Source organism: Hibiscus syriacus, unplaced genomic scaffold (assembly GCF_006381635.1).
Source record: "Hibiscus syriacus cultivar Baekdansim isolate YM2019G1 unplaced genomic scaffold, ASM638163v2 tig00014064_pilon, whole genome shotgun sequence".
Lineage (NCBI taxonomy): Eukaryota > Viridiplantae > Streptophyta > Magnoliopsida > Malvales > Malvaceae > Hibiscus > Hibiscus syriacus.
The window spans coordinates 1-26,226 of NW_024062313.1; the positions used below are offsets into that span (position 1 = coordinate 1).

Genomic DNA, 26,226 nt, shown 5'->3' on the forward strand with positions numbered 1-26,226 from the left:
TTGCTTGATCTGCTTCTATAGATCTTGTGAGAATTTTTATTTGTCTCTATTTTGGAATTGATCTTCCATTTGTTCTGAATAATGATTATTGCTCTCATTGTGTGAATTTAATGTTTCTCCAAAGTTTCTTTTAGAGTAAGAAAAGGCTCTACTCTTGATCTTTGTTATAATTGATTCAATGTGTTGTCAATCGAGTCATAGAGCAGCTGGCTTCGATGCTCTTGAAATGAATGTTGCATACCATTTGAATTTACTGTAGTTGATTGCGCAACTGCGTTGTTTTTTCTGTATTGAAGAGATTAATGCTGACGTTAGTGTTTCTGGCTCTTTTGTTTTTTAAAAAGAGAACACAGAACTTGATTTGTCCAAGATTTTAATCTGACTTGTTTAGATTATTTGAAGGGCATAGAATACCGGTTGACTAATGATTTTAATATACTCACTTGGTTCTTTTGTAGTATTCCAAAAGATGGCCGATACCGAGGATATTCAGCCCCTGGTCTGTGACAATGGAACTGGAATGGTGAAGGTGAGTTGATTTGTAGACCCGACTTATGGTCTCCATTATTGTCTGGTTTATTGCGGTTGATGCGATTTTGTTAATCATGCAGGCTGGTTTTGCTGGTGATGATGCACCCAGGGCAGTTTTTCCCAGTATAGTTGGTCGACCCAGACACACTGGGGTCATGGTTGGGATGGGACAGAAGGATGCCTATGTAGGAGATGAAGCACAATCAAAAGGGGTATTCTTACTTTGAAATATCCCATTGAGCATGGTATTGTCAGCAACTGGGATGATATGGAAAAGATCTGGCATCATACATTCTACAATGAGCTCCGTGTTGCTCCTGAGGAGCATCCTGTGCTTCTCACAGAGGCACCTCTCAATCCCAAAGCCAATAGAGAAAAGATGACTCAGATCATGTTTGAGACCTTCAATGTACCTGCCATGTATGTTGCTATCCAGGCTGTTCTCTCGTTGTATGCCAGTGGTCGTACAACAGGTTTGTTCAAATAGAACCTTATTTTCACACAACTTTATAGATCATTCATAATCAAGCTGAGACATTGGAACAGGTATTGTGCTGGATTCTGGTGATGGTGTTCTCACACCGTGCCAATCTACGAAGGGTATGCCCTTCCTCATGCCATCCTCCGTCTAGACCTTGCTGGCCGTGACCTTACTGATGCTCTGATGAAGATTCTTACCGAGAGAGGTTACATGTTCACCACCACTGCTGAACGGGAAATTGTCCGTGACATGAAGGAGAAGCTTGCTATATTGCCCTGGACTACGAGCAGAAGGATTGGAGACTGCCAAGAGCAGCTCTTCTGTTGAGAAGAACTATGAGTTGCCTGATGGTCAAGTCATTACCATTGGAGCTGAGAGGTTCCGTTGTCCAGAAGTCCTCTTCCAGCCATCTCTCATTGGGATGGAAGCTGCTGGAATCCATGAAACTACCTACAACTCCATCATGAAGTGTGATGTGGATATAAGGAAGGATCTCTATGGTAACATTGTGCTTAGTGGTGGTTCAACTATGTTCCCTGGTATTGCAGACCGTATGAGCAAGGAGATCACCGCCCTTGCTCCGAGCAGCATGAAGATCAAGGTTGTTGCACCACCAGAGGAAGTACAGTGTCTGGATTGGAGGATCTATCTTGGCATCTCTCAGCACCTTCCAGCAGGTGAATATTTTTGCTCATATTTGCCTCGTGCTTTCCTTTGGTTGTCCAAGACTGACATTCTTGCTTTGCCTGTTGTATCAGATGTTTTCCAAGGGCGAGTATGACGAGTCTGGTCCATCCATTGTCCACAGGAAGTGCTTCTAAGTTTTCAAGTGATTTGATGGTGAATTACATTTAATGTTTAGTTGGCTTTTTCGTGTCCTGTGTGAAGTGAACTCCAAGTGTGGTTGATCTGGGGGGAAATGAATCATTGTGGGGTTTTACTTTATCTGTTATCACTTGTGATGCCCCGCTGTTGTGACACTGATAAAGATGATGACCCTCTGGAGCCGGTGGTGGGCAGACAACAATTGGTGCTTTATTTCCATCTTTTCCATGCACCTTTAAACCATGTTGCTTAATAGGGATGTTTGTAGCTGGAAATTGATTGTGATTGTGATTGTGATTGCTTCTTTATTTTATTTTCCCCAAAATTTCTTAATCAATCTCAATGTTAATAGCTATTGTATGAGAAGAATTAAAACTTGATGCAAAATTATATTTAATACTTGGTTTTGAAATCATGATGTGAAACCATTTTATTTGAATTCATCATGCGGGGAACGTGGCTCCTGTCGATGCATGCCTTAGAATGAGAATTACGTCGGCTCAGTTATGATATTATAATGGCAACTAATATTGCATTGCAAATGTATTAATATATTATATGGTCGAATAGTTATTTATAGGTAGATGAGATGAGAGGGTTAGTTTTACGGTATAACCTAAAATTTAAAGAAAAAATCACAGAAATTTAGCACGACCAAAAATGTTATAGAAAAGCATAACATTTTAGATTGTACGCAATTTAAAAATTACATTTTTTGTAATATTTTCCAGTACAACCTAAAATACAATTTCTAGCCGCAGGTCATAATTTTTCGGAAAAAATTCATCACCGATCATTTAATTGAAAATCAGACACCAAAATGTATGTTTATCCATTCTTTAGTTGCACTTTAATTTGTGTTGTTGTATTTTCATTTTATATTTTAGATATGTTGTTGATGTTATCAATTAAATACTAATTCATAAATGTTCATCAAGTCTGTTTGACCACTTCAAAGTTTAATAATTTTTTGATTTTTTTTTCTAAATTATTCTCAGTACTTGAATTTCGCATTTGACACAATTTCATCCATATTATTTTTTAATAGATATATATATATATATATATTCTTCTACCTCAACTCTTTCAACACAGAAATCTAAGCCATAAGTAGCCAATTCTAGGTCAAGTAACAATCAAAATGATGCTTTAGACCTCTTTTATTTCAATGTCTGACTAACTTCGACCATCTTCCTAAGCATCCGATTTCGATTTTTCCGCCTCTTGCTGCTGTTTCCACTGCTCGGGAGTGAGAGCTTTATTTATCGAGAGAGCATGGATTTGCTTCATTTCCTCTTCCAGTGCAGCATTTACTATCCGATGCCTCTCCAGAAGTCTCTTCCCCTCGAATTGTTCCGACACAATCTCGATTACAAAACTTGCACCGCACCTGATACGATCAGATAACTCGGCATAATATTTAAAAACGATGAATTGTTGCCAAAAGGTTAAAAGAAAATGCTCAGAATATAGCTTACCCTCCGGACGTATCAGTTACTTCCTGAAACAAACAAATACAAAGATGAGTTTACATCAGACATGCAGGCATCAAAATCGAAAAGAAATAAATCTTAAGAAGGCATTCCCCTGTTTGAGTATAACGTACAACGAACATGAAAAAAAAATCTTTGTATAAAGGGTTTTGTTCGCAAGTAAAATGCAGACACGTTTAATGTAACTAGAAATCATCAACACATAAAGAAAACTGATCAGGAAATCTCAAATAAAAACCATGACTAACGGAGTCAGAAAGGAACCCTGCAAGGCAAACAAGTTGTCACGTGTGATCGAACATGTAATCTCATACATTAATAGGGTCAAAGAATGGCAATGACCATAAGGCCAAGTCAACATTACATAAGAATCGAAAGAGAGGATAAATTTGTGAGTTCAAAACCATTTGGGCACATGGAACAATGTTCTAAACCAACAAGAAATACACAATATATGTTACGGAAGACTTCCCTTAGGCAGCAAAAAGAATAAAATGAAAAATAGAAAAGACAGGTGACACTTCGAAGAGAATGTACAAACAACATAGAGGGGGTAAAAACTAACACCATTAAAAGCAATTAATCTTTGCCAGAAAAACAAACAGTGTGTATAAACCTATTTGGAAAATGTCCAGTAAACTTTCTTCCCAAGTTGGCCCAATAATGATCAACTGAAACCAAGTCGGAAAGATATAAAAATTTCAAAAAGCAGTTTGTTATCAAACGCATTCAAATAGACAGAAAATGACCGCCATGTTCTTATACCAACAGGTCCAACACAAATATTGTAAATGAGAGAATTCCAAATATTTGATCTTACATCTTCCCAATCATATGAGGCAACAATCATAAAAGATTATTTCTCATTGAACCTTGGTTTTAAAAAGCGTAAAGCGCCCTAAAGCGCCTAGGGTCCTAGACGCCGAAGCGCTAAGCGAAAGCGCTCGCTTTATGCACAAGAAGCGCCAGAAAGGCCGAAATTCACAAAAAAATACAAAATATATTTATAAATTATCTTTAAAATACTTAAATATCAAAGTGTCAATACATATATTCAAAACTTATAAGTACTTAAACACCAAAATATAATTCTCAATTTACTTATAAGTTATAAACACTTAAATACTTATATACGATTAACCATACGACTATACGAGCATACTAATCTCAAAAGATGGTCTACACTAAAAGTAGTCTAAAGTGAGATGAACAAAAGTATTTTTCTAAACCCTCAATTCCTTATAACTAAAAATCCTCTAAATCGTCATCGTCATCAACTCGGACAACACCATCTCCTTCATCACTAGACACTCCAATATCTTCTTCCATCTCATCTTCATCAACGAAGCATCTACGAGATGGTCTACTAGAGATAGGATTATGAGCAGGAGATTTTCCTTTATCATTTCTCGATGGTCCGGCTCCATCATTCACTACTTTTGATGCTCTAGTTAGATAACTAGGCTCATATGCACCGGAAGCGTTAGCAACATCACTCTATGTCAAATCCTCACCAACAAACACCGCCTCATCATCATCTTCATCTTCTTCCATTCTTCCCATCAACCACTCATTGCTCTCATCAATATCTTGCAAAAGAATGGGATCGGTCTCCTTACTTTTAGCTCGGCGCTCCAAGGCATGATTGAATTTCACAAACACCATGTCATTCAATCTAGATTGTGCCAATCTATTTCGTTTCTTAGTGTGAAGCTACAAGAAAAAAAAACCAAAACTGATAATTTAATAGCATGCTAAACCCTAAATAAGCCCAAAAAATCGTATCTGCTAAAGCCCAAAATCGTATCTTCTAAACTCGCGATTAAGCGCCGATTACTACCGCTTAATGAATTCGTAGTGCTTTGCTATGCTGAAGCGCCAGGGGCCTCGCTCGCGTCGCTTAGCGCTTTAATCGCGCTTAAGCGGCGCTTTTTTAAACTAAGCATTGAACCTCAGGCAATCATGTTAGGAGACATGTCAACAGGAGGCTAGAAAGGCACAATTACTCCTTGTCAAAGCGTTGAATATTTAAAATGACTCCTACAAATGTCATAGCCAAACCTCTAGATATTAAAAGAAAAAAGGAAAAATAGCATTTGATATTCTACTCTCAGGTGAAACCAAAGGCAATTTGATAGGGTACTATTGAGTCCAAGTAACTTTAAAATCATCATTTCCAAAACCATTTTCACCACAAAGCTTTATTCTCAGACATTTTCAAGAGTAACATAAAAACCTGAGGAAAAAAATCATTAAAGTCGGCAATCAGCATGGCTCTCATCAATTCAAAAATATGCTTTCCCCCAAGCATTCTACCAAAAATTGAAGTACTACCCATAATCCCTAGCATTTTCCCCATCCTATTTTCACTTAATTGATATTAGCAAACAAAACATAAGCGTTTTGCATAAAGAGTACTATCACGCGTTTTGTCCTAGAAATAAAACACATTTAATCATTAATTCTTCAAAAAAAATAGAAAAAGAAATAGCAGGATCTTGTTCATGGGTTATTATTTTTCTGGAAACATCGATAGAATTACATAGTTTTAACCTAACATCAAACGCAAACAGGAAACGCAGAAAGAAACCAGAACGAGGTTGATCTAATTTTAATTCAGAATATACAAAACGTGAAAAAGAAGAGTAGAGACAAAGGGGAGGGTACCAGATGAAGAGGCTTCAGTTTTGAAGTCAATGAAGATTCAACTTGCTCCTTCGTTACTCCCATTTTTTCTCTATGTTTCTCCGTGTAGTCTCTGTTTAGAATATAAACGCGAAGAATAAAGTACAAGGTAAACTATATCATAATCACTTACTGTTTTTTTATTTATTTTAATTACTAATATTTTAATTTTATCTCTCAGATTATTAAATTATTTAATATTATTTATTTAATCACTTACAATTAATATTTGATGGAAGAATTTACCTAATAATGAAACGATCTCAATAATTTGTTGTTTTATATATTTAATCAATCTACTCTTAATTTTTTAGATTTTTAATTTTAATAAGATATATAAGAAATGTATTAATTTATACAAATTAAACGAACTTAATAAATATTTATTTTTCTTTGAAATCTTAAATATAAACACTACATATACTTGAGTAACGTTTAATGTCATTAATTATATCTATGTGGGTTACATTGTTCCGAAAGAGTAAAATGCATATTTTCAACTTAAAATTTAAAAAATAAATTAATAATTAAAATTTTAATATATATAATATAAAATTAAGGATATTACTCGAACTTATAATTTATTCGTTATAATTCAAAATCTATTTCATTCCTTTTAGATTAAATTTATAAAATCATCAATCAAATCAAACTTTGTAACGTCAAATTGGGTCTAAAAGTTCAACTTTTTAAAGTTTTGCTTACCCTAAACAGAGCGTTTAATTCGGGGTGAAGCCGAAACCCAGCGAATAGGGTGGGTAAACGGTACAGTTTCGTAGATTTTGTACCGTATTTGTTTCAATTGGGGTGGGGATGGATATAATTTTAGCGGGTAGTGGACGGGTCTGGATTTAGAAAGTGGTATTCGTTGCGGGTGGTGGGCGGGTAATGGGTTTGAGACATTACCCGCCCCGCATCCGCCCCGCATCCGCTTGCCCCGTATCTGCCCGCCCCACATCCGCCCGCCCAGCTAAATATCCATTAAATTTTAGACCATTATGAATTTAGGTGTAATTTTAGAGACTAATTTATAAATTCTAATATTGTATAAGATATAACATGTAATTTATCCAACTCTCCAACAAATAGCAAAGAATATTTTGGGCATTCCTGTTTCTACTGTCCCATCAAAATTTACATTCAGTATAGGTGGAAGAGTAATTGGTCCTTATCGTAGTCGACTACTTCCGGAGTCGATTGAAGCATTAATGTATGCTCAAAATTGGTTTTGGGCCGATATTAAAGGTAATATTATTATTTAGTTTATATTAGTTGTCAAATTGTGCTTAATCATCTTATTAAAGTTTAATTACTAACTTATATTAGTTTTACTTTCTATTATATATATGTAGGTAGTAGTGAATTTAAATTGGAGCGCTCTCAGTTGGAGGAAATAAAAAATGATGATTGTAATACTGGAGTATTATATGTCACAAATATTGCCTGAAATTTTAAAATGTTGTGCAAAAGAACAAAAACATTATGTGTTTGTCATTTATGTTTCTAGACTTTAATTATGTCATTTATTATGGTGTTTTATGTATTTTAAGATCTATATTAACACTTAACTTAGATAATCCTTGGATTATTTTATTATGTTTCTTAATGGACATGTTTTTTTTTATTTTTGCTACTTATGTATAACTTAAGTTTGTTGTCAGACGGATCTAGACGGATACGTCGCTAGTGGGTAGTGGGGATGGATTTGAGAATATACCGACGTGGGCGGGTGTGAATTTGAAAATTTTTATCCAACATGAGTGGTGAACGGGTGATGGATTAAAAAATATTAGATGAATATAGGGATGGAGGTATCTACACCCGACCCTCCCGTTTGCCATCCCTACCGGCAAACAGCTTCGGACTTTGAGTTTACCAATACGAAGCCCAAACACACCGCCAATGATTTTTTATTTCTTGTTTTAGAAATGAAAATCGAAGGGTTTTAAGTCCTCTGGATCTCCCCTCCTAAAACCCCATTTTGCCGTTAGCAATGAACCTTAAACCCTGCCATCTCAGGACCCTCATTTCCTCTTCATCTTCTCCACCTTTATATTCACTCTCGATCTTCATTTCTCATTTCTCCACTTCCCAAACCCAGCCTTTGCATCCCCATTCTTCGTCGTGGCGCCATGAGGAAGCTTCACGGCACATTAAGGTTTCGGTTTGGTGGGATTTCGAGAACTGTTCTCCCCCTCCGGGTTTCAATGCCTTTAAGATTGCTCATATGATCACTTCCGCCGTCAGGACCAATGGAATTAAGGGTCCTGTTCAGATTACGGCTTTCGGAGATATTTCCCAACTCTCTAGAACTAACCAGGAGGCGCTTTCGGCTACCGGGGTTAATCTTTCCCATGTTCCCAATGGTATTTTTCCCTTAAGTTGCCAAACTATATATATATTTATTGAGAATTTAGTGATTGTTTGAACTGAGAAATTTAGTGCTATATTGGGCTTTTCCTGCAGTAATTTAGCGCAGTATTGACTGTCTATTTTTCGTCTATGCTCTTTTAAGATATCATTCTTGCCTTATCAATGTTTAGTGCAAATTAAACTGTGTTATATTTAAAAATTTTACCAGTTACTTTAATCATTTAACAACTCTCTCCCTGATCACACATGTTAGAATGATACTTCCATTCTGTTTAGTTTGTGATACTGTGATCTGGAACGTCCATTAAGTTCTGGTTTTATGCTGAAAATTTTATTAATACCTGAATGTATGTGTAATGATTTTGCTAAATTAGTCCTAGACTTGATTGCTCTTGCAAGTTATGTTTTTCTGCCTTGGGTGATACTAGAACCCTAGTACCTTGGGTGTGGGGTTTTCCAGCAAGCTTACTTCACCTGTCTAAGTTTAAAATCAATGATTTAGCTAATTCAGTTTGTCATAGAAAAACACTGTTTTTTTTCTGCTGGAAGCCCTAGCTGGAAGTGAGGGAATACCATGGAGTGTCACTGTCACCATTACGCAATGGCTTTGTGAGAGGATACGGATTCAGTTCTTATCTGTTCTTTTTTCCTTTCGTTCTAAATTTGTACTGTCAAAGTTGATGTTATTTTATCATGAAAATGTTCCACGAATGCAGGTGGAAAAAACAGTGCTGATAGATCGCTTCTGGTTGATCTTTTGTGTTGGGTTTCACAAAATCCTCCTCCAGCCCATCTTTTTTTAATCTCTGGTGACAGGGGCTTTGCTACCGTATTGCATAGATTACGAATGAATAACTACAATGTTCTGCTTGCTACGTCAGAATCAGCTCCAAGTGTCTTTGTAGTGCTGCCAGTATCATGTGGAATTGGAATGTGCTGCTCAAAGGAGAGAATCTGACTGGAAAGCACTATAATCAACCTCCTGATGGTCCTTATGGTTCTTGGTATGGCCATTACAAGGTACCTCTTGACGATCCATTTTTAGTTGAACAACCAGCATGCAAACGGACTGAAGAATTGTCTGAGAGTTGTTCAGATTCTATACCTCGGCCAGTTCCAAAGGTAGTCATAAAGCAGATACGGCAGATTCTGAACTCCTACCCAAAGGGAATTTGCATTACAGACCTTCGTTCTGAGCTGAGAAAAAGCAAAGTTGACCTTGATAAAGACTTTTATGGTTATAAAAGGTTCTCCCGCTTTCTTTTATCAATGCCACACATTTTAAGGCTTCAGTCAGAACGTGATGGTGTTTTTATTATACATGGAATTACCTCAAAAGCTGGTGAACTAAGTAAGACAAGTCCTTGTTTATCTGCTGGACCTGTCTGTAGAACTGGAGATGAGCTCACTGTTTCTTGTAGGTCAAGTGGTGATGACAGGAACAGGACAGTAGATGGTGCTTTAAATGAAACGTCCAGTTTGCATCATTCCCCCGAGGTTAATGCTGGAGTTACTCTTAGAAAGATACAAGAAACCCCTCCAGAAAATGGTAGTTGTGTAAAAGTAAATGCAGAGACACCTCAAGTGGAAGTCCAACAGCCCCTTCCAGTTGATCAGAAGATTGCTGAAGCATCTAATGATCAGGTACCCGAGAGTCTTCAGGATCGCATGCTGGAACAAGATTCTGCATCTGATGCAAGCTTCATAAGTAAAGTTTGGCGAAGAAGGTTTGGTGGTAGCGATGGCAATCCTGCTGAAAAGATCATAACCTTCCAGAAAAACATGGTGATTCTGAAGATAGCTCTGAGAAACAAAATAACCATACTCTGAAAAAATGCACTAGGGTTAGCTCTGAGATGGAAGGAATGAAGGAAGAGTGTGAGGAAAAGTCATGTGAAGTTCCATGTCCAGTAACCATTTCTTTACCAAGTATTGACTCTACTGTTGACACTAAAGCAGCTGATGAAGCAAGTGAAAACCACTCTGGTAAGAGGCCAGGTTTATTTAACTGGATCGCTAGCTGGTGTAAATTTTGGAGAAGCAGCAATGACACTGAGACATCAAGTGATCAATCCCATGAAAAGCTCAACCAAACAGACACTAACTCTTTAAAGAATGAGGTTTTTACTCAGGGAGCCTTCTGGGAGAACATGGAAATCTTAATAGACTCACCTAGGGGATCGCTTTTTGTCACGCAGTCTAGGACCAGGTTTGCTAATTCCTACCTTCTAGTTTTTACTACGTGACTTGCTGATAAAAATCTGCTACTTTGTTTGTTGTCTCTTTAGCTAGCACATTTTTATATGTACTCCCCCTTTCTTTATGGAATCTAGAATGGCATTGACTTTTTGTTTTATATTCACACATTTGCTGAGTTTTGTATTATATCATGGTTTCTTTCTTTCTGTTGTCGTGATTTGCATGTTTGGTCACATTTATTTGACAGAACGAAAATTCATATCTAGAATCAGGAACTTGCCAAATTTTTGTTTGAGCTTTTAGTTATGTTCTTCAGGGGCATCTATTTACAGGTGATGTGGTTGTAAGCTTCCTGTAGTTAGAACATGCATTTTTTGTGTGTTGGCGGATGAGGGAGTGTTTGTTTATATGCAAAAGATAGTAGAATAGCAAGAATGACCATTTTTCTGTTTTGTCTTTTCCAATGAGTCAATAATTCTCAATGATCGAATATGTAAGATGATCAAACACTGCATTTTGTGCACGTGTTATTCCTTGATGGAAGCAATCTGCACTGTCTGAATGAATATGTTGAATTGGAAATTTGTGTTCGAACTATAAAGGTGAAGGAGCTTTAAGAAAATCATGTCTCAGTGGCTGTTAAACTTTTGCAGGGAAGAGATGGCAGAAAATCTGCTTAAGGAAGGGCCATTGGTTCTTAAATCTCTCAGTAAAACTGATCTTCTTCATTTGGTGGATTTGTTGATATCTGATAAGAAATGGATCGAAGAATGCCCCTCGCAAGCGTCGCCGTTTAAGGTCACTAAGGCTGCTGGGAGGAGTCTCAGTTTGGGTCATTCTCATGCTGCAAATGGGTTGAGATCAATCTTTCTGGGTACTTCATCTCTGGCAAACTTGCAGAATATTCCTCATTCTGGAGTTTCATCTACCATCCCCCATAAGAGCTCTTCAGATCGTTCTAGATGTGAAGTATTGTCCGACTGTCAAAACCTTGCTAAAGAGATACTAAAGGAACACCCTGAAGGATATCATATGAGCAACTTCAGGAAACTGTTCCTTGAGAGGTACGGTTATCCTCTGTATGAACAAAAGCTTGGTTACAGAAGGTTGGAGTACCTGCTAGAGAAAATACCTGGAATTAAAATAGAGTCCTGCTTCATAATTCCTACAGGTATGGTTCCAGACAATTTTGGCCTGAAAACAGCTGTCCCTAACATTCGAGAAAATACAAGTCAAGCATTAGGTGAATTGCCTAATGATGCAACAACGAAAGATGATGATTTTGACACAATGTGGGATGAACTAGGACCCGTTTCCAACATGGATCTGGCCAGGAACGGGGTACAGTCAGTATCAGGGAGCAAAAGACCCAAGGACACTGAGACAAAACATCCCAACTATCCTTCTCTCTCGGGTGATGAATTTTCTGATTCTGAAACGAATATCTCAACTGTGGATCTATCGGGGCTAGAACAGAAACCTCGAACCGATGAGGAAGACAGCTCCTTGTTGCAAGTCCTTAATTCATGGTACAGTATTAAGGAAGGTAAGGGTAACACGGATAATTCAGAGAACTCGGATGCTTTGGTTGATTGTTCCAAATACGATGACAAGCCATCTGGTGCAGCTGGAGAAGCCATGAAGACAGAAACTAGTTTGGAGGACTACGTGAAGAAGCAAAGGATGCATAAGTATACTTTTGTTGCAGACTCGACGGTGAATGATGGAGATAAGCTGATTAATGGAATATTAGGTAGTTTGAAAAAATCCAGCGAGTGAAGGATAGAGGCGTGAATCGTTGTGGTTGGTTTCGCATTTTCAAAATCTTCATGCATTCTGCTGACATTCCCCCTCCCCCCCCCCCCCCGCCAAAAAAAAAACACTTGTATTGGCTTTTGTATAACATTCAAGTTATGGTGGATGGGGGTAAGCTTCGATCGGTTCGTTCAACCGAACAAATTAAAACTGACCAAACCGACCACCCATATATATATATATATATATATATATATATATGTATAAGCCAATACAGAACCGAATCGAACTTATTTGATTCAGTTCGGTCGATGGTTTTGGTTCCATGTTTTCTTTAATAGAAAAGGAAAAATGTTACCTCTGAAACTGAATTGGCTATTGATTTTTGGTTTATTTAATTTAAGAAGTTGATTGTGACATATAAGTGGATGTGACAAAGTATAGTTAAACGTCATTAGAAGTCCTATTGTATAAAAATTTATTTGACTCTCAATTATTAAATAGGATATTTTGATCCTTGTACAATTAAAGAATTTGTAAATGAAATAATCAGATATAATTATAAGATAATATTTATTTATAATTTTTTTAACAATTAATAGTATATACACATTTAATAGTGTAGTTATTCGAACTCAATATTTTTAGAGAGAATGACTTCCTGAGCTGATAAGTTTATATACAATACAATTTTAAAACAAATGTGAGAATGATTAGTAAATTATAAAAGAAGAAAAAAAACTACCCTATGTCCCAATAAATATATTGGAGCTCCGCTTGCTGTTCGTATTGGGCCTTCTTCTCCAGCTGTTTCAGGTCATCTCTACTTATTTTACTATTTTATTTCTCGGATTAACGTTATACCGCCAACAACAACTTGAAAAATGAAATTGTTATCTTCTGGACACCCTCCCTTCAGCGGGATCTTGGCAGTCCACGAACCATTACGGCTTACTCCTTAGAAGTCAAGGATCTTTGGTTAAGCCATTCCTTTGGGTTATTTTTTCAAGTTGGAGAGGCAGTCTATATCTATGCAAAGTTCCGATTGAAATCTCGCGCTTAATGCCATTTGCTGTTCCGATATTCGTTGTTGGAGTTCTATGGACCTCCCACTTCTTCTTTCCAGAGAGTTCCAAGATAACATGGTCTACATTTGGTCCAAACTCCAAATCTCCTGAGGATGCATTTAAGTTTGTGATGTTGAACTACGTTTTGTCTATGATCTTTTATTCACCAAGAACCCCATACAATATTGAAACCTTAAAGTGAGTTTAGCTTTTCGAAGCTTCTGTTTCGGTTCAGCAATTTGTTCATTGATTGCTTTGACATCAGTGGTGGCTAGGCATAAGTACTCGACAATCGACGTCTGCATATAGTATTTGCTGCTGATGGAGCCATATCTCTGGATGTTTATTCGTTTCTTATGCATGCTACCTCGACCTGGGCAATGATCCTGCTGCCCATTGCTCAAAAAGAAAGTGGATAAGATGTATGCTAGGGTTGTTGCCTCTAGATTAAACAGTGCTAAGGCCAAGTCCAGAATAAAATCGATGGCACAACATGATCTAATCAAGTATTGTGTCAAGGCCAAAACAAGTAGCTTCGGTGGAGCCATAAGGCTTTTCAACACTAGCAACCTTCTGCGGAAGTATGGTTACTCCAACTGGATTCGGGACGAAGCCTCCTGGAAAGACTTGCAACTGTTTGCCAAAATGGTGCTGCTGCCTCTGCTGTTGTTCTAGAAAGAACAAGAAAACAAAACAAAAGAAGGAGAGGACGAAGAAGTCTAAGCAAAGGGAAGCTTCAAAGCAGATACATGCTCTTAAAAACATTGAAGAAGGAATTTCGGGTAAGGGTTCACTTTACAAGTGGGCAACTAAATGTTCCACTAATCTTGTTATGCGTTTATAAAGATTTTTTATTTTTATTTTTAAAAATTTTTATTATAGCACTCTAAACTGGATTCTGTGTGTAACACTCTCAGAATCGAACACTCTTAAGTCATCTGAGGCATCAAAAATTAAACTAGAGAAGAAGTTTGGTCAGTCTCCTGTGTTTGTGGCTTCCGCTCTTCTGGAGGATTGTGGAGTTCCTCAAAATGCAAGCCCTGCATCATTATTGAGAGAAGCAATCCAAGTCATAAGTTGCGGTTATGAAGATAAAACAGAATGGGGAAAGGAAGTAAGTAAACCAAAACAAAATCTGAATAATATCAGCAAGTTGTAATTTATTAGTATCTCATAATCATCAAATTTTCCACTTGCAAACCAGGTTGGCTGGATATATGGATCTGTTACTGAGGATATCCTGACAGGATTCAAGATGCACTGTCATGGCTGGGGATCTGTGTACTGCATACCTAAACTACCTGCTTTTAAGGGTTCGGCACCTATTAATCTCTCAGATCGTCTACACCAAGTTCTTCGCTGGGATCTTGGATCTGTTGAAATCTTCTTGAGTATAGACATTGCCCCATTTGGTACGGATATGGGGGTGGATTGAAATGGTTGGAACGATTTTCCTACATAAACTCGGTTGTGTATCCATGGACCTCTATTCCATTGCTGGTTTACTGTACCCTTCCAGCTATCTGTCTCCTTACTGGGAATTTTATTGTTCCTGAGGTAAGAACTGTCGAGTTCTATGCTCTGTTCTAACATTTAAATCTAGCTTTCAGAGAGAAATTTATTTCCTGTTAACTCATTTTGATTTTATATTATAACAGTGAGAACTGTTTGTAACTTGAAATGTGCCCATATGCTCATCCCAGTATCATAATTGAAGCAGTAGATGTGTTACTTATTGGTCAACCATATCATGATTAAGATGATTTTGGATTATATCTTTCCAAGTTATAGTCTGTTGATTATTAATTCCTTATGGGCCTTGTCTAACATGGAAATCCTGGATTTGACTTGCAGATTAGTAACTATGTCAGTCTTATATTCATGGCACTCTTCATATCGATTGCTGCCACGGGTATTCTCGAGATGCAGTGGGGTGGTGTTGGAATTGATGACTGGTGGCGAAATGAGCAGTTCTGGGTGATTGGAGGTGTTTCATCACATCTTTTGCACTCTTTCAAGGTTTACTAAAGGTTCTGGCTGGTGTCAGTGCAAGCTTCACTGTAACCTCTAAAGCAGCAGATGATGGCGAATTTTCCGAGCTTTTCCTCTTCAAGTGGACATCCTTGCTCATCCCACCCACCACCTTATTGATCATAAACATAATCGGTGTTGTGTTCGGGATCTCGGATGCCATCAACAATGGGTATGATTCGTGGGGCCCATTGTTTGGTCGATTATTCTTCGCCTTTTGGGTCATTATCCACCTTTACCCCTTCCTCAAAGGTTTGCTCGGGAAACAAGACAGGATGTCAACCATTAATCTAGTATGGTCTAATCTGCTGGCCTCTATGTTAACTCTTATGTGGGTGCGAATAAACACATTTGTGTTGAAAGATGGGCCTGTGCTAGAGGTTTGCGGGCTGAATTGCGATGATTAGGAGATCACATTAGAATAAAGCAGCAGCATTGGCTCTTGAGTTATGATCCCATTGGCCATTGTGGTTGCTTTGGAGTTGTTTCATAAGGGATTCGAGTTATCCTGAGCCGAACGCTTCTTCGGGTTGTGAAGACCAACAATTTGGGCATGATGAACTTTACCAATTACCACCACACATTATTTTACTCATAAATCCTACCATTACTTTCCCAAGTTGCCCTTACTACCCTTTTAAAATCAACCTCTAAGACTGGATTATTTCAGTCATTCAATGAACATTTTTGTAGAAATAATAAATATTCCTTGCTCTAGTTGATTCCGACTTACCCTATATCAAGGCACATCCCTATTCCTCGGCCATAACCAAACAGCTATATATTTTATCCATATTTCATTACGTAAATATATTAATATAAAAAAATTAATTATAATGTGTAATATAAAATAATTTGTTATAGATTTAAATTTGAAATTAAAAATGATATTCAAACTAAATCAAGAGAGAAATTAATTTATTATTAACCCTTGTACTGAAATATGAGAAAATCGATACTCCTACAAAACTAGCATTGTATTTTGGCCCTGCTTATCTTTTTCCTATTTTTATGGATTTATATAATATATATACAAATTTTAAACATACGTATCCAAAATTGTTGGTCTAATTCAGTTTTAAGTCCCTTTACTATGTTAAGATTTCAGATTTAGTTCTTCAATTTAATTTAGTATTATTTGGACCTCCACTTTTATATTTTGCTAGTAAATCCAAATGAATTGCGTCATCGGTTGAAGCCATTAAAGTCATTATATAAATTATTCTTTTTATTGTTTTTCGGTCACAAGATTAGAGCTGCATGAAAGGCTAATCAACTGTGTTAAGTTAATCATAAATCAATATCTAAATTGAGCAAGTACATCAGGTAGGTTGGTTAAGCTGCACATATTTGTTCTCTTATATTCTATTAAATCATGGGTTCTAGACCCATAAGGAATATTCCCCTCCATTCTCATAAAGTCCCTTTCCCCTCTTCTCTAGATAAGATTAGGATTAGATTTAGAATTCGTCAAAAAAATTTAAACGAAATATTTAAAGTTGTTAAAAACATCATTTTAATGAACACAACTAACAATGCTATCAATTTTGACCTATCAAGTAAAGAGATTAAATTATGAAAAATTAAAATAAAAAGATTAAATTTCAATTTTCAAAGTATGAGACTAGTACAAAATGGATAATATTATGAAAAATCTAATGAATCAATTTTAATGTTCATTTTGTAACTGTTTGGAAAGTTTAATGGCCATTTTTGTAACATTGTAAGGTCGCTGATACATAATTTTTCATAATCTTATGTCCGTGATTAAATATTCAGCATGTGTGTAAAATATGAATGTAATAAGAAAATTAAACAGTTGGAATAACATAGATTTTAGCTACTTACTTTACATCTCTTCATGTCCTGTTATATGCAGTTTCTGATACTGTAATTATTTCTTCAGACCACATATGAGAGATTCCGCCGGTACAGAGGAGTAGACAGGCCCCGGGTATATGACCGTGGATGTTTGAACAACTTTCGAGAAGTATTCTGCTCCAGGATAAAGTCTTCGAGAAACAATTTTCATGCATATGTACAAGAAAATGAAAGAGGGCTTAACCCGGGCATCGACTCTGGAACTTTCATAGGTGATTTAGACGGAAACCGACGAGAAAAAGTAGAAGATGACCGAGAAATAGGCGGCGAACTTATCAAGATATCCCAATGCCGTGAAGCTGAAGATGCTTAAGAGCAACCTCAACAGGCAGAAGCAAGCCATAACCAAATCTCTTCCAAGGCTGGCTGATTTCCTTTGGGATTAACAAAGCAAAAGGTGGGGTGACTTATCATTGACTAGAAATCCGAAGGGCACGGATAGTAAAAAAGAATTTTGAAAGAAAGAAACGGCAGCATAGAATCTTATTTTCTTCTATCTTTTTGGTTGCATAATTCCCATTATAGTTAACATTAGGTCTGTCACATGTTTATAATTTTCATGAAATTTGTTCTGTTTTTATTCGAGTTGTTGAGAGCTATGAAAGTCATGAAAGTAAGACAACAAAAAAATGGTCACCGGTCGTCTATTCATGGACTTCTGTAACGATCAGTTTTGGTATGCAATCTGTGATACCAAACATGTCTATCAATCAACCAGTTCAATGCAATATCATACAAACATTATAAGTGAAACTAAAAGGGTACAAATTTGGATTATCATCCATTTGAATCGAGGGAATTTGTTGAATTCAAGTTCCTACTAGCTCATAGATGAAGCAAATTTTTCCACATAACTGACATTGAAAATCCAAATCATTGCAAATCTATACCATACACTAACTTCAAGCCCTTTGTTCAGACTTCTGAAATTCTCATCCAAATTGCTTAGCTCCCACAAGCCATGCACTCCTCACGGTTCGTTAGGGAACACACCATTTGTGCCATTTTTGTTTCATCGTCTACCTTTGGCTTTTCCTATATTACCAAAAACAATTCACCAATTATTTGGTATTGCAATGGTGATTTGATTTTGACACAAGTATATATTCATTACCTCAATGCATGGATCAACGGTGAATTTAATTGCATCAGCCGCAGCACGCTTAGATAATAGATAATACATTCCTGTCTTCAGACCCTATATAATCAAGGACATTTGGATAAACAGTGAACCACCAATCTTTCATGCAGCCTTTGTTTGATCATAATAAAGACCAAATTTTTATTACCTTAGACCAGGCATAGAAGTGCAAGGAAGTTAGTTTGCCAAAATTAGGTTGGTCCATATGTATGTTTAAACTTTGACTCTGGTCTATGAAGCATCCACGATCGACAGCCATGTCAACCAGTGTTTTTTGCTTGATTTCCCAAACAGTCCTAGTAAATTAAAATGAAATATAAAACTTAAGTTTCACTGTTTACTTTACATGGAAAATGAAAGAAACGAATGCAGAGAAATGAAATTAAAATACCTGTAAATTGATTTTAGTTCATGTGGTATATCTGGAATATTCTGAACAGAACCATTCGCATGTATTATTTTGTTTTTAATAACAGGAGACCAAACACCCATCTCGGTCAAGTCATGAAGAAGATGTTTGTTTACCACAACAAACTCCCCACTGGAGATAAAGATATAAAATGTTTTAAGCATTTGACAACAAATAAATGCAAAGTATGATTAATAGGAAATCGGGGCATACCTCAAAACCCTACGACTATATATATTGGAAGTATATGGCTCAAAGCATTCATTATTTCCAAGAATCTGACTAGTGGAAGCAGTCGGCATAGGTGCTAACAGAAGTGAATTCCTCACTCCATTCTTAGTTATCATGTCCCTAAGAGCAGCCCAATCCCACCGATCTGAAGGAGTAACACCCCACATGTCTGGCTGAAGGATGCCCTGAAATCGAACAGACAACTCAGCAGTGAGCAAAACAGATCAAGAAATGAAAATTTAAGGCATTGCAATTTGCAATCAAATTCAATAAGCAAATCCAAATTCTTCAAATGCACTTTAAAGAAATATAAAAATCAGACCTTACTGACAGGACTCCCATTATATGTCTCATATGGGCCTTCTTTCTCAGCTATACTAGAAGAAGCTTTCAGAGCATGGTAGTATATGGTCTCAAATATCTCCTTGTTCAGCTGCTGAGCCTGAAATTCAAGACCAATATAATATCAGGTAAAACTAATTTGGGTTAAAGGTATACCAGATCAATATATTTGTAGATCAAATATACCTCGGGTGAATCAAAGGCCAACCCTAGTAAGATAAATGTGTCTGCAAGCCCCTGAACTCCAATACCAATGGGTCTATGACGCAAATTTGATCTTTTTTGCAGTTTCAACAGGGTAATAATTAACATCAATGATTTTGTTTAGATTTCTGGTTACAATTTCAGTAACCTGACACAACATCCCAAGAAAAGGAATCACAATCATAATAATATTAACAGCAATATTCATACAACCCATCTCAAAGATGGATGATGGATTACAATTGCAAGGTAAAGAATCAAACCTCTGCCAACTTGTCAAAGTCAAAAAATCTATTCTGAGAACCTCTACTCCCAACAAGCTTAGATGGATGAGATTCCAGTGGAACTCCCTGAAGAGAAGATAAGTAATAAAGTTAAACTGTGTAAATAAGCAGACCCTAGGGAGCAACTATCCACAACATAGAATTATGTATCACTTGCCTTCTCCCTCACATATCTAGGCAGTGCAATAGATGCCAGATTGCAAACAGCTGTTTCAGTTGGACTTGTGTATTCTATTATCTCAGTACACAAATTTGAAGATTTAATGGTGCCAAGATTTTGCTGGTTGCTTTTTCTATTGCAAGTGTCCTGAAATAAAAGTGAGGGGAAACAAAAGGTTCAGATCATAGTACTCATCTAACTTAAATACACAAGAAAAATATAAAGCTGGTTTGGACAAATCACCTTAAATAGCATGTAAGGGGTCCCAGTTTCTATCTGTGATTTCAGGATCTCAAACCACAGGTTCTGTGCTTGGACAAGCTTCTTTGCCTTGCCCTAGATATTAAACATAAGTTTTAGAAACTTTTTTTCCCGTTGGAAAAAAGAATAACAAAAAGTACAACAGTATTAACCTCTCTTTCATAACGAATATACAGCTCTTCAAATTCTTCACCCCAACAATCTGCCAGGCCTGGAGCCTCATTAGGGCAGAATAATGACCATTGCCCATTGCTCTGGACTCTTTGCATGAAAAGATCAGGCACCCAAAGGGCATAAAAAAGATCACGAGCCCGGTGCTCTTCCTATAGATACAAAATTTAGACATTATTTGATATAATACTATACATTTTGCAGCTAATTAGATTAAGAATTTTAAAACTTAATGTAAACAAATACAGGCAATATAAAAGTACCTTTCCATGATTCTTCCTAAGATCCAGAAACTCAAAAATGTCAGCATGCCATGGCTCCAAGTATACAGCAAAAGCACCTAAACAAATAGACAACATTTTTAACAAAAGGGAAACCAACCTTTGTCATAAAACATCATAAAGAGCCAAGTATACCCTTTCTTTTTCCCCCTCCTTGATCAACATAACGGGCAGTATCATCGAACACTCGAAGCATTGGGACAATTCCATTAGAGGTGCCATTTGTTCCACGAATATAACTACCTGTGGCCCGAATGTTGTGAATTGAAACACCAATACCTCCAGCTGATTTGCTGATAACAGCACACTCCTTCAAAGTTTCATATATTCCTTCAATACTATCATCCTTCATGCACAAAAGGAAGCAACTGCTCATCTGCCAAAACACAATCCAAGGAGAACTAAGCATGCATGCAAAAGAATTGAATAAACAAAGAAATTTAAGTTGAGGAACTCAATCTCATGTTTTTACACAACATACTTGAGGCCTTGGAGTTCCAGCATTGAAAAGTGTGGGAGAAGCATGAGTGAACCATCTTTGAGACATCATGTGATAAGTTTTTATAGCAGAATCAATATAATCCTTATGAATTCCAACAGCAACCCTCATTAACATGTGCTGAGGCCTTTCTATGACTTTCCCTTGAACTTTCATGAGATAGGACCTCTCAAGAGTTTTGAAGCCAAAGTAATCATAGTCAAAGTCCCGATCATATATGATCTCACTGTCCAACCGAGCAGCATTCTGAAACCAAAACAATTGCACAAAAATGAATTAATACATATAAAATCCATTACAAGTACAAGGAAACAAGAAAACATGCAATGAAATTTTGCAGATGTTAACTATAAGAAGGTATTAAGTGATAATAAAATTAAAGAATAAAACAAACAACTAAAAGAAAACACACTCTGGCTTTCCTAAATTTGCTGTCACAATGTTGTACGTAAAGATTTGAGATGGTATGGATTTTGTAAGGCCGTGATGTTTTTAGTTTGCGCAGTTAGATTCAAATGTCATAAGCTAGATAACACATGATATTCATATAAAAATTGGATTACTTTTAATTTCCAGTATTTCAATCCTACGAACATTCCAAAAATTGGAAAGCCGCGCAATTGTGACGTTAATTAAAAATGTAAAAGTTAAACAATACGTTAGGAAAAAGAAGAAATAAAGATGATCATAGTACCTTCATGATTATCTCGTAAACATCATCAGCAATCAAAGGAGCCTTCAGTCCAGATCTCTCATTGAAATGATTGTACATGATTTTAACCCTACATTTACAACCCATCCATTCTCAAAACATCAGTTGTCTACCTCCCAACAGAGATAGAAGCGTTATAACTATAAATCAAAAGGACTTACGTCTCAGAGAATGATTTCTGAGTATTTTTATGCAAATTCGAAACAACAATCCTAGCCGCCAACTGCAATCACACAGTTTAATCAGTAAAAAGTATCCATGTTTCGAAATTTAAACTTCAAAAGAAAAAGAACCCTTACGGATGCATAATCGGGGTGGTTAGCGGTCATAGCAGCGGCAGTTTCAGCAGCCAATTCATCAAGCTGGCTAGTAGTAACCCCTTTGTAAACACCAGCACAGACTTTCTGAGAAACGAGCACAGGATCGCAGTGGTCAATGCTAAGTCCGTAGCTCAGCTTCTTCAACCTGGCGGTGATCTTATCAAATGAACTGCCTCTTGCCTCCCATCTCTCTTAACCACATACATATTTTTAAAAGTAGTTTTGTTTTTGCTAGTTTTTAGGAACTCAAACACTCTCTCTAAGGTATTTGGTCGAACAGGTTCTGGGCTTGAATAAAATATTGAACTCAAAGCAATGCTTATATAATGACAGGCGGGGGGAACCTACAAAAGGTTTGAAATTAGGGATTAGGTTTCCCTCTCGATTACAATTTTTTGAAAGTTTCCCGCCAATAATGGATGAGACGGGAACGTTGAACTTTAATTGAATACCCATTTTCTTCTTTTGTTTTTCCTTTAAGAGGATGCGCGTGTTATTGTTTTGTTTGAGCTGCTGTTGTCGCCTGGGTGGCGGGTAAATGCGAAGGGTTAAGGTAGAATAGCTGGCAAGTGGGGTCCACAATTTAATTTTTTTTTTAAAAACTTTATTAAAAAGAAAAGGGTTAAGACTGCGAAGGAAGTTTTAAACGACTTTTTAAAATGACTTTTTAAATTTTTAAATGTATAGTAAAATAACTCTTAAATTTTATTTTTTTTTAATAAATTACGTCATTTCTTATTATATTTTACTTTCTCTCCTATTTTATTTTTAATTTTTTAATTTGCTCGCTGAATTTTACAGATTAAATTATTCTATTCACTCTCCTATTATCTCTCTAATGTAGTTAACAAAAAGATTGAGAATGTCATTGTCGGCCATCGTCGACCACCACAGATGGTGGTTGTTCGATCTCAAATTTTATGGACCGTTTCATCTCAACATCGTTAGACTGAATCCGACCTCTATTTTATCGGAACTAGATCCGAAGTCCACGATTTTACTATTAACTAAAAAGTGTTATGAGGAAAGGATTTCTTTTTTCCTCAACTGCAGTTTTAAAATATATATATGTATTTATTTTTAATTCCCCCCCCCCACACACACACAGAAACAGTGCTGGTTGTGTGTATCTTCGATTTGATTCCACAGAAGCAGCGGGTAAAACTCAACGTGCAATGCACATGAGATGGTTTGCAGGCCAATCGATATCAGCCTTATATATGGTAATAAAGAGAGAAAATCGCCTCAGTGACCAAAAATGCCTTATAATATACGATTTTAACCAACTTTTTTTGGATTTGCCAAAATGACCAACAAAATCGCAACGCGAAATAAAAATCGCAACGCGATCCCCAGAATCGCAAATCAGTTTCCAAAATCGCAACGCGATTCTTGAAAATCGCAATGCGATAGTACAAATTCGCATTGCGATTTTCCAGAATCGCAACGCGAATATGAAAATCGCAACGCAAACACATAAATCGCAACGCGTATCCGTAAACCGCAACGTGTATCCGTAAATCGCAATGCGTATCCGTATATCGCAACGCATATCCGTAAATCGCAACGACAATACGTAAAATCGCAACGCGTATCCGTAAATCGCAACGCGATTTTTAAAGCGCCATTATAATCGCTACGCGTATTTTATTTTCAAATTACAAAAACGAATATTAAGACAAAATCCCGTAATCGCAACTCATAACCTAAAACCTAAAATCACAACTCAGTCTCATCTCCATCTCTCACTCTCTACGGCGAAATCCGTCCCCATCTCCGAAGATTTCCGTCCCCATCTCCGGCGAAATCCCTCACAACCATTCACGGTCAGAAATCCCTCACAATATTCAGAAATGGAAAATCAACCTCCGAGGGTTAGTTTTTTTTAATTATTTTTATTTTGAAATTTTTGCATTATTGTAGGTTTTTCATATTGAAACTGATGATAAGTTTACTGGTCATTTCAATAATAGATTAACCATTTCACTTAGATTTCATTTCGCGTTACGATTCTCTCGTTGCGATTTTCAAGTTAGTATTTGTCTTTGTCTTTGTTCTGTCTTTTGGTTGAAGTAATGCAATCCATTCAAGTTTCAATTTGCAGAAGAGTCGCAACGAGAGAAATGAAAATCGCAACGTGAAAATGACTATCTGCAACGAGAAAAATGAAAATCGCAACGAGAGAATCGCAACGCGAAATGAAAATCGCAACGAGAGAATCGCAACGCGAAACCAAAATCGCATTGCGATTTTCATTTCGCGTTGCGATTCTCTCGTTGCGATTTTCATTTCTCTCATTGCGACAGTCATTCTCTCGTTGCGATTTTCATTTCAACCAAAAGACAAAACAGTGTTGCAAATTTTAGTTTCAAGAATAAACTACTACTTTTTATGTTTATTGTTTTCGGTATATCTTCACAGTGTAGTTTTTGGTATATCTAACTTGGTATGTTTATTGTTTTTGTAGAAATTTTTTTCGGCTTCATTGACATTAAGGAATAAAGTTAGCCTAGCCACTACAATTGCTTCGAAGCTTTCACATGCACAAAGACAATTGTTTGAGGAAACCTGCTTTGGGCCATGGCTGAGAGTACAGCATCCGGGTGGAGATGCTAATTTGACCCATTTGTGGCTTCAGACCATGACATCAAATCTACCCGACAGTATACAACGTGGTGAGGAAGAGATATGGTTTCATTTTCCACCAGCGTATACTTGTTTTGGGCGGAAGGAGTTCTGCTTAATCACTGGTCTACGATTCGGACACGATGATGTAGGCCGGTACACTCGTCATATCGCCCGCCCATCATGGTTATCCCGGGTTTTTCCGGATGAGTCAATGGAGAAGCCGAACCTACACGTCGACGACCTGAAGAAATTGTTTAATAAGAAAGCTGGTTTCACTCGGATGGATGACGTCGATGTTGTCCGAGTATGCCTTCTACTACTTGTGTATGCCGGCTTTTTAGGCAGAGAGGCCAGACAACCTATTCCTCGGGAGCTAATAATATTGGTAGAGGACCTGAATGCATGGAATCTGTTTCCGTGGGGTTCATATATATGGAAAGCTACCTGGACTAAGTTGTCTACTGCCTTTGATGACCGCAAAAGTTTGCGTGGCGATGGGTCGAAATACACTTTGTCAGGCTTTGTTTGGGCCTTTAAGGTAAGAATTTCTATATAATGTTTCTAAAATTATAATTAATTATTTAACAATTACTAATTTTGTTATTATATTATTTGTAGATTTGGATATTCGAGGCTTTCCCCAGCATGCGTACATATGCAATAAAAACGTCAAATGATATTCCCAGGGCTATTTCCTGGAAGAGGAAAAATCTGTTGGATTGGGAAGACTTAATACCATATACGACAATAAATAATTTAAGTTAACACAAATACTTTCATATAATATATAAACAAGTTATTAATAGTAGACGTTTAACTTTGTTTGAGTTTTTATATTGTTAGGAGGCCAACATTCCATTACAAAGACTGACACCCACGGAGGAAGAGCTTGCCACTGATTGGTGGCAAGCTAGTCAGAGTTTTTTTGATGGCACGGATGATGAGCAACATCCACTTCCTCCAATTCGAGAGCCATCACCTCACCCAGAGCCATCACCCGATCGACCCGACTATACACCTCTAGAACGAGAGCCATCACCTATCCCGTCACATCATCGAGCCTCTTCTCCACCATCACCTCATGATAGGCGACCGGTAAAGAGGCCACGACATTTATCTCCTTGTTCTCCACCTCCACGGGATGAGTTACGTGATGAGGTCAATGCCTTGCGTGAGGAGATCGGTACTCTACGCGATAACGATGGTGCATGGCGTGTGGAGGTGTCAACTTTACGTGGTGAGATTGCCGCTCTACGTGAGAT

At 37.0% G+C, this 26,226-nt stretch overlaps 1 protein-coding gene and 4 pseudogenes across 1 annotated transcript; 3 read left to right on the top strand and 2 right to left on the bottom strand.

The window, feature by feature from the left end:
- The first annotated feature begins 428 nt into the window (after positions 1 to 428).
- LOC120206820 lies at positions 429 to 2,203 on the top strand (annotated as a pseudogene).
- A 668-nt stretch (positions 2,204 to 2,871) lies between these two features.
- On the bottom strand, positions 2,872 to 6,111 carry LOC120206821 (protein BOLA2-like). Its single transcript, XM_039206399.1, has 3 exons — positions 5,998 to 6,111; positions 3,316 to 3,338; positions 2,872 to 3,227 (listed from the first exon to the last, which is right to left on the bottom strand). The coding sequence occupies exons 1-3, from the start codon at positions 6,058 to 6,060 to the stop codon at positions 3,032 to 3,034; spliced, it is 282 nt and encodes a 93-aa protein (XP_039062330.1). The 5' UTR covers positions 6,061 to 6,111; the 3' UTR covers positions 2,872 to 3,031.
- A 1,873-nt stretch (positions 6,112 to 7,984) lies between these two features.
- Positions 7,985 to 12,381, top strand: LOC120206884 (annotated as a pseudogene).
- A 1,611-nt stretch (positions 12,382 to 13,992) lies between these two features.
- Positions 13,993 to 15,847, top strand: LOC120206786 (annotated as a pseudogene).
- A 2,204-nt stretch (positions 15,848 to 18,051) lies between these two features.
- On the bottom strand, positions 18,052 to 22,826 carry LOC120206823 (annotated as a pseudogene).
- Between the last annotated feature and the right edge of the window lie 3,400 nt (positions 22,827 to 26,226).